This window comes from Berghia stephanieae, chromosome 8, assembly GCF_034508935.2.
Source record: "Berghia stephanieae isolate SIO BIC M18660-M18661 chromosome 8, UCSD_Bste_1.3, whole genome shotgun sequence".
NCBI classification, from domain to species: domain Eukaryota; kingdom Metazoa; phylum Mollusca; class Gastropoda; order Nudibranchia; family Aeolidiidae; genus Berghia; species Berghia stephanieae.
This window is the reverse complement of record NC_088367.1, coordinates 15,511,688-15,520,867: the sequence shown is the minus strand read 5'-3', so window position 1 is coordinate 15,520,867 and position 9,180 is coordinate 15,511,688. Positions and strand designations below refer to the sequence as shown.

General features: G+C 34.9%; 1 protein-coding gene across 7 annotated transcripts in view; it reads left to right on the top strand.

Moving 5' to 3' along the window:
* Window positions 1-9,180, top strand: part of LOC144978236 (uncharacterized) — a 34,035-nt gene that overhangs the window by 10,241 nt on the left and 14,614 nt on the right. For 3 of the 7 annotated variants that reach the window (XM_078924051.1, XM_078924047.1, XM_078924053.1), the window contains exons 2-4: window positions 4,769-4,881; window positions 6,491-6,702; window positions 8,076-8,273. In XM_078924051.1, coding sequence (XP_078780177.1) covers window positions 4,808-4,881; window positions 6,491-6,702; window positions 8,076-8,273 — 484 coding nt within the window. In that variant the 5' untranslated portion in view covers window positions 4,769-4,807. Of the gene's footprint in view, window positions 1-1,899; window positions 2,095-2,148; window positions 2,274-2,298; window positions 2,542-4,768; window positions 4,882-6,490; window positions 6,703-8,075; window positions 8,274-9,180 lie in introns of those variants that run through there. The other 4 variants (XM_078924049.1, XM_078924048.1, XM_078924052.1 and 1 more) reach the window with 4 other exon arrangements.

The following is a 9,180-nucleotide window of genomic DNA, read 5'->3' as shown; positions in this document are numbered from 1 at the left end:
TATATTAGCACACGATAATAAAAAATAAGGCAAAGGGAAATGGTTAAATAAGGGGACAGATGTACATTCCAATGGCAGACCATCTGTGTACTTAGTTTGAGATAATCCAAAAATGTCATCCAGACACAAGCACTGAATACAACTAAATTAGATAGATTAAAATGCTTACAAATCATTATATATATATAACAAACAACAACAACAAAAATACAACACTACATAACAAAGAGGCGACTTCAACAAAAAAAAACAACAACATCATATCCAAAAACTAACTATACATATGACTGCTTCCCTCTCAGCCAAGGTCTCCGGCCAGGGCCAGGACAAAATCATGTACTTTTATTCCAAGACAAGAGCAAGTTGGAAAACGTATAGGGGAATGGGATGGGAGAAACAGCAAGTGATCTCCTTGTCCATGATTGGGAGGGGGAGGGAGGTGTCAATTACCCCCTGGGGACAAGTTCGCCATTTAAAAGGCCTACGTAGATAGCATAGTCTGAAACAATTTGGTTGACATATCATACACTCCAATGGTTGCAAATGCAAACTATCTTAAAACCTAACACATGTAGAGAACAATGAATGCATCGTTTTCTTCAAGATCCCGGGCCCAGGCTAAACCAAATGTTCTCATTGAAGAACAGGACACATAGTGGTGACATCGTTTAGTCCTAAAATAAAGAATGTAGATCCCATCATCTTCCTTGAAACTAACGCCGATATTGCCTGAACCAAAAGTGTCCCAAGCCTGTAACTTTATAAATAAGGATAGGAGCCCAAAAAAAAATGATTAAAAATCGTGCGAGTACAAGTAACTACAAATCAGTCTTTAACCTCTTCCCTCCCCCCCCCCTCTCTCTCTCTCTCTCTCTCTCTCTCTCTCTCTCTCTCTATCTATCTCTCCTCTTTCTCTCTCTATCTCTAATCCCCCCTCTCTCTCTCTCTCTCTCTCTCTCTCTCTCTCTCTCTCTCTCTCTCTCTCTCTCTGTGTGTGTGTGTGTGTGTGTGTGTCTGACGCTCCCTTAAACATATTCAAGACCCTATAACTATAAAGTTGTTCTCTTTTATTCTTTTTTTTTTAATTTGTTGGGTTGTTTGTTTGTTTTGTTTTTATTGTTTTGTTTGTTTGTTTGTTTTTTGTTCGTTTTTCTCCGGAGTCATATGTTACGTACAAGGAATGCACAAGGCAATACATTTTGACTCAATAGCTTGCTTAGTGGATTCATTTTAAAAACTACCAGAACGAAGTACTTGACTAATTAAATTGTGCAATTATTATTATTTTTAAGTAAAGAAGATTTCTCATCATTTAATTGTGTCAGATTGAATTAGAACAACTTTACCAAGTACAAAGTCGTCATTGTCCCAACAAGCCTCGCCTGAACCTGGAATTATAAGTGAGAGAAACACTTAGTTAAAAATTAATAATTACAGGTGAACGAATTAAACTACAGGTCTTTTTCTCTGATATCCAAAGTCTTCACTGTGTCCTAAAGTAAAATAATAAACTTACAAAAAAAGTAAAAGTAAATAAATAAAAACTGTTATAAGTCGATCAAACTTATCGAGTCACCAGGAATGGTGTCAACGTGTTGAAGTTGAGACTTAAGAATTTTTGCCAAGGGAGTACAAAAGCAACAACAAAAAAAGAAAATATTATGCCTAGAAAGGAGCTCGAACCCCTAACTCACCCCACCCGGTTACAGTCACGCTGTACTAAAACAGCCGGCCACCTCGCCTTCTCGCGCTCGGTCAAATAGTTTAGCCCTTATAATAGATTTTCCGGTGTACTAAATGCACAACTGTGTACTCAGTACACTGATGGACGGAAAACACAGCTGTGTATTCTGTCCACTGGTGGACGGAGTATACAGTTCCCAACTAGATCCCAAGGTCCTCCATGTCTGGAAATATAACAGCCACGCATATTAGGCTTTAAACTTCAAAACGTTAATATTAATAGTCGCCAATCATCGACAAGACAATGGTCCCGAGGCAACTGCTATCCACAAAATAACTCAATTTTTTCTTCTTTTTTTTTTAAACTGGTTTACTCTGTGACAATGAGCATGAGAAGTAACTTAGTCTAAGGTAAGACAACTCGAGAAATCTAGACACAGATTCACAGGGAATGCTCACTGCACACTCTCATATCATTGGCCGCCATTTTGAACAGAAGTGCCACACCCCTTCGTGGTAGTCTCATCATTAGTTCTATGTTGTGAATAGAAAAATTGCCCTTTCATCTGGGGTTTACAGTCGGTACTTTGGTAAAAATTTAAAATAGGGTTGATCTCAATGAAACCTATATCATTATAAAGTGCTTTTCAGCACGATTCTAATTCTGATTAATGATACAAAAATTTTGAAAATCAGATGAGCAGAAGAAAAGTTATATTTTAGTCTAAACTAAAGGCTGAAAAATGTCCTCTATTTGCCGTTGTTATTGTTATTTACTGACGGACTTTGTGACCTGAAACTGCTGCATTTCCGGTAGTAAGCACCATTTGGATTGAAAAAATGTCCGCTAAGATTTGAGTAAGGTTTTTGCTGGAAAGAATTTCAGGGATGCGGTATACAACTTTGCCCTGAATTTAATTTTATTAAAAAATTAAGATGTTAAATCACGTGCCCTCATTGGAATTTTTATTTACAAATTTCCATTTTTTTAGTTATCCAAAGATAAATTATATCCTATTTTATCCACGATCAAAAGATATACTAAATTGACATTGATTTAAACATAACACCAAACGACAGGGTAATTCCTCCTGAAGAAAATAAGACATGACATAATCAAAATCCATAAAAACAAAAAAAATCTATGGAACTTTTTCTGAGACCCATCACTCAAAAGTCCAAAAAATCGGCTCACAGCCACTAGGTCATTTATCAACTCAGTGCTGGAGTGCCAAATGAACGTTTACTAAAGACTAAAGTACCTATTTGCAGGACTAGTAAGGGCATTTTTCAGGGGTTGATGTCCCTGACAGGAGAACGGGCATCTTTTTATGTTTACATTAGAGATTGGCCGGATATGTTTTGTTGTGTAAATCAATTTAGTCTGTACATCACTGACTACTTCCTCAGATCCCCGTTTCTTAAATTTTCTATTGGTGTGGGGTTGAAGTTGAGGGAAGGGAATAGTTTTGGTATTGTTTTTTTGTTTTTTTTGGGGTTTTTTTTTTCTTATGATGTATACGTCGACTCACGGGTACTGCAATTGACATAAAGTGTCAAGAGCTTTAAATTCCTTAAAAACACACACGCACATACATACATAATAATAATAATAATAATAATAATAATAATAATACTTTATTGCATCCCAAAAAGGAAATTTTTTGTACAGACGTGTTATAATACATACATACATACATACATACATACATACATACATACATACATACATACATACATACATACATACATACATACATACATACATACATACATACATACATACATACATACGTACATACATACACACAAACATACATACATACATACATACATACATATCCTCTTGGTCCCTTGGTGGAACATAATAATGCACCGACAAAGTTTCTCCAGGCATCTCTGTCCTGGGTCAGCCAGCTCAGCTTATTCCATGTCTTTCCAGACTCTTTCGTCTCCTCTTCAACTGTCCACCTCCTGGTTCCCAATGGTCTGCCTCTCATTCTCTTTCCCATTGGGGACCATCTTAATGCTGTGTAAGACAGTCTGGACTTTATCATTCGAAGAACGTGACCCAGCCATTTCCATCGTCTATGCTTGAATTCATCCACAATGTCATTCATTCTTGTGCGCCTGGAGATTTCTTCGTTGGTATTATACATACACACAGTGAACACGTTGAATGCATGTTCAACAAATTCACGGGTTCAATGAACAAGGACAGAATTCCCAAACCTTGTTCTTCATTATCTTAGTAAATTTTCCACGGCATCCACGAACGGTTTCACTTTTTTCACAAACTGAACTGAGACTTAGGACCAACACACTGGTCTCAAAGATGTCATGCCTTCAGTCAGTCAGTCAATCAGTATTTATGTATGTAAGTAAGTAAACTTAGAGAAAGAGAGAGAGCGACAAGCAATGGATAGTCATGGATCAGGCTATAGTTTTACAAAGGGTATTCGTGTGTAGACAAATGCCTTCCCCCATTCCATTCTTACTGCATCCCCCACGTCCTACCATGTTATCCCACATGCCTTGTCGTATGGTGGTGTGTGTTTTGTTTTTCTAAGCGAGTAACTCAGGAGCTAAATTATATTCATTATTTTGTCAACAAAAAGGCATGAAATCTATGAGACCAGGATGCGCAAACATTGAGATCATATAAAAAGAATGAAATTGTTCTTTGTATTTGTTTTTAGCCAGCCATTTTAATTGAGTCGTTCTCACTAAATTATATCAATCAGTCCATTAACGTTTAAGGTTACACATAGTTGTGTTAGTACGTTTTATCCAGCTGGTGGATGTTATGATTATTTTAACAAAGCGCGTAGCATCAATACTTGTACAGTAGGCTACATCACATCTTGCCATACTCATACAGCCATGTTCACATATTTGTTGAAACATGGATTCGACTAACTTTTCCAGCTGTCCCTGTGTAGTTCGTCAAATACGTATTGCACTGTACATACATAAACACACAAATACAATTATTTCCCTATTCATTTTCTAACAATAAGATTGTCAGATAACGTCTTCAAAATTTGCAAGAATGGATTATGTATGTTCTTTAATTTTTCTTCAGAAGAGGCAGTACAGTAAACTGTACATAGTTGTGTTCATCATGGAATTTGGACTGTGTGCTATTGTTGGCTGTCACAACCGTCCTTCAAAGCCTTCTGATCTAAGCTTTCACAGGTATGTGGAAATAAACTGAATTTTCATGATTGGAATGATATATCATAGCTATTCAGGTTTTCTCCTCATATATTATGTATGCAATCAAATCTGTGAAAGATGGGACATTGTCTCTAATTCCTTATAAAGATACTTGCCACAATTAGAAAAACCACATTCTTAAACGAAATTTTCTTTTTTTTAATTGAGCTTTTATATAGCGCAATATCCACTAAATGGGTTCAAAGCGCTTTACAAGGGGTCCCTGGTCAACAGCAACATTTAACATGTAGGACGGGACATGCCGCCTGTTAGGCGATATTACAATTTTTCGGACAAAGACAACGCTGTTAACGACCAGGTACTCATTTTACACCTGAGTAGGGTTAGAGAATGTGAGTAAAGAGTCTTTTCCAAGGAGTCAACTATGCGCCGAGCGAGGCTCGAACCCAGGACCTTCTGATCCGAAAGCGAATGTCATACCACTAGACCACATAGCCTCACGAAAGGGGGATTCAATCTCCTCTTAGGTCTAGGTAATAGTGCAATGTCGTATCCACATAGTCGTAATAGATTTATGTTTTCCACTACTATGATGTTCAGAGTTGACTGTATTATTATTATTATTATTATTATTATTATTATTATTATTATTATTATTATTATTATTATTATTATTATTATTATTATTATTATTATTATTATTCATCATTATTATTATTATCATTATTATCATTATTATTATTTTATCATTTATTATTATTATTATTATTATTATTATTATTATTATTATCATCATCATTCATCATCATCATATCATCATCATCATCAATCATTCATCATCATCATCATCATCATCATCATCATCATCTCTCTCTCCTCCTCATCTCCTCATCATCATCATCTCATCTCATCTCATCATCATCTCATCATCATCATCATCATCATCATCATCATCATCATCATCATCATCATCATTATCATTATATATTATTATCATTATTATTATATTATTATTATATTTTATTATTATTATTATTATTATTATTATTTATTATTATTATTATTATTATTATTATTATTATTATTATTATTATTTATATTTTATTATATCATCATCATCATCATCATCATCATCATCATCATTATTATTATTATTATTATTATTAGATTATAAACCGAATTACTGAGTCAGGCTGAGTGTTATTGTCGATTTGAATATTCAAGAAATTATGGTGCTTTCCTGATGTTCTGTATTGCACTGTTAAAGACCTCAATATAGCTCAGAAGCTTAATGCCACCAGGTTGGTTGTTGCATGTGGGAATGAATTTGGGAAAGTTGAGTAAAGCTGAATGTCAACATTGGATTGAAAAATATTTTAAAATTATTTAAAACATCAACTGATATCTCGACTGCCTAGATTGTATTTTTGTTGACCAAAGGATGCAAGATGTTTCCTTTTGTTTTTTTTTTTGTTTGTTTTTATTTTGTTTATGTTTGATTAGGGTTTGTTTTGTATTTTCTTTTCTTTTTTTTTCTTTTTTTTTTTTTTCAATATATTACAAATTTGAAATTATTTTAACAGTAACAGCTGTTCGATCTTTTGTGATATCTCCATTTTTTAATCAGAATTCCTAAAGACCAAGAGCTTTTGAAAAGTTGGAATAGGAGTATACGAAGTCAGAAAGGAAGAAACATCTTGTTTCCATTACGAGGGAATCAGATATGCAGTGACCACTTTCGCCCTGAGGACTTCTTTGATGATAAAAGTGACTGTTCTTTAAGAAAACTTCGAAAATTTGCAGTTCCATCTGTATTTCCAGAGTTGTACCGTAGAGAAAGTAAGCTTGATGTAATTATATAATTTTCATGAACTATACATTGATCCAATGACTCAAGCAGATTTTTAAAATGGTTGAAGGAAACAGATCTATCTGTTTCTTAGTTAATTTATCAGCTTAAAGGAGGGAAATCTGTCTTTAGGGTCTATTCCATAACCCAGGCAACAGCCGCAGTGCCGCTAGGGCGAGGTGACTTGCTCAAGGACACTCGGGGCAGCATGTATTTGAATTCAGTATCTTTCAGGTATGAAGCAAAGACTGCTCCACTGAGCCATGCTGCCCCAAAGTGATTGGATGTGTGCAAGGGGTGGGCTAATTGGTCCATGAATGTCATTAAAGGATAATCTTTTAAGCCCTGCCCCCTTATTTGGAGACGTGTGTGTTTGTGTTTCAATAGTTACGTGACAATGTATACATGTTTTATTAGCAGCTTTTCATTCCACTAGATCTTTCATTATTCAAGATTTTAGAATAAGGAATAGTTCTAAACATTACCACTTTTGTAGCCTACTGAAGTTTTTATATGGTGCTTAGTAGATTTGATATTAACATCAAAATTAATCTTTAAAAAAAAATAATAGAAAACTGGATACTGCTGGTTCTTCCATTGTATTCTTTAAACTATTCCATCGCCTCGTAGATTCTGATCAAAATCAATCTTCTTAGACCAAATGATTATCACCATGAAAGTCCATTTGCTTTTCAAATTATGAAAGTCCAAGATAACAGAATCAAAGGTGACAAAGCTATTTTAAAAAAATAAGACTTTTTTTTTTTAAGTGATCATTTTCATTTGAATGGTTTGTTGTTTTAAAAAAGAAGGTTCTAAGGCAAAAGGGGCTCGTTGACATAAGGCTCTTATACGAAAAACAAAAAAACAAAAAAAAAAACAAAAACAAACAAAAACCCCAACAACACCCTCATAATCCCCATTAACAGCAACAAGCTTTTAGAAAAATGTTGCCAAACAGTGTGCTTATAATCATCAACCAGTACAGAGCAAGCACAGTTCATTGTTGCCATTTATTACAAAGTATGGGTTAATGATCTTTGCAAGGTGTTATATGAATGCAATAGCCTACCACATCTTAGTATGCCTTCTGTAATTAACTAACACCTACCTAACTCCTATCACACTTGATGTAAGTACATTTCCTACAAAATTGGAAAGATTTTGATGCAGAATATAGATTCATTGGGTTAATAGGGATTACAATGTACATTTAATGTCAAAAGGCTCTCCCTTGTAAGCAAAGTTATATTTTTACGGGGTCAGATTCAAGTTTGAGTTGTTTTGGGTTGTTTAAAATGTTTTTTTTCTTTGGGTCTTTTCCAAATTATGTCTTTATTCCATGATCATATTTTTATTTTAGATAGAAAGAGGCACATTGTTGTTAATGACGATGGGTATGATGAAAATATTGTCAATGGCCTTGATGATGGTGACAATGACAGTGACTATCAATCATCTGCCCTTCAACATCAAGCAGCCAGAGATACCAGAGACATGGAGTGGTTTGAAGCTCGCATCCAGCAAAAGAATGATGACGTTGTTGACAATATTGAACAAGGTAGGATCCTAATGGCAAAAAATATTAGCATATTTGGTGTGCATGCTCAAGGAGTGCAGCCCTGAGTGATTTCAACATTTGAAGCTGTGGACCTTATTCAATTAAGATAATAAAGATCTGAAAAGGTGTCTATGAATCAATGCCAGACAAAGCAGGAAAAACAGCATCCCCCAAAAATCAGCCTTTTCATATCTTTATCTTACACCAGTGTCTGCTTACTAATTTGTTACTTTGATATTTTCAAAATAAAAATGGAGTTACTTACTCTGATCTCTTTGACCTCGTCCTTTCATGCTCAATGTTTGTGTTTCGTGATTTAAGCAAGTATTAACATCAGAATCTCATACCCGTTTAACTCTCTCGAGTTCACCCTCATGGAAAATCGAACAAATTTGTTCGATTTTCCATGTATATGAACTCGATAGAGTTAAAGAATATCTATGCATTGAATCGCCCCAACTATCGGATAACCTTTGTGGTGTAATGGTAACACGTCTGACTGGTACTCAGGAGGTTTGAGGTTCGATTACAAATTGAGGCAGACTGCCTTTGTTGGGATGTTATTTTTCTTTCTGCTTTGCCGGGTACTATTTCATGCACACCTTATCAGATCTTTACCTTGTTGTCACAAGCAGGTTTGATATTGAGAGTATGCGGTTAGACTAAGGGAGTTAATTTTGTGACATTTTACACGGTTTAGTCCCTTGATTGAAGCATAGATTTCTTCAAAATGGCGACCAATCCTTTTACCACAATGGACACTGTATCGAAAAAAAGCTACAAAGAAAAAATTGAATGCGTGAAAGACATTGATCCATACGACATAAAATCGGAAAACTGGACAAAGACTTATCAAGACTTATCCTCCAATCACGTACCATCATATCTATCTATCTATTTCTATCTA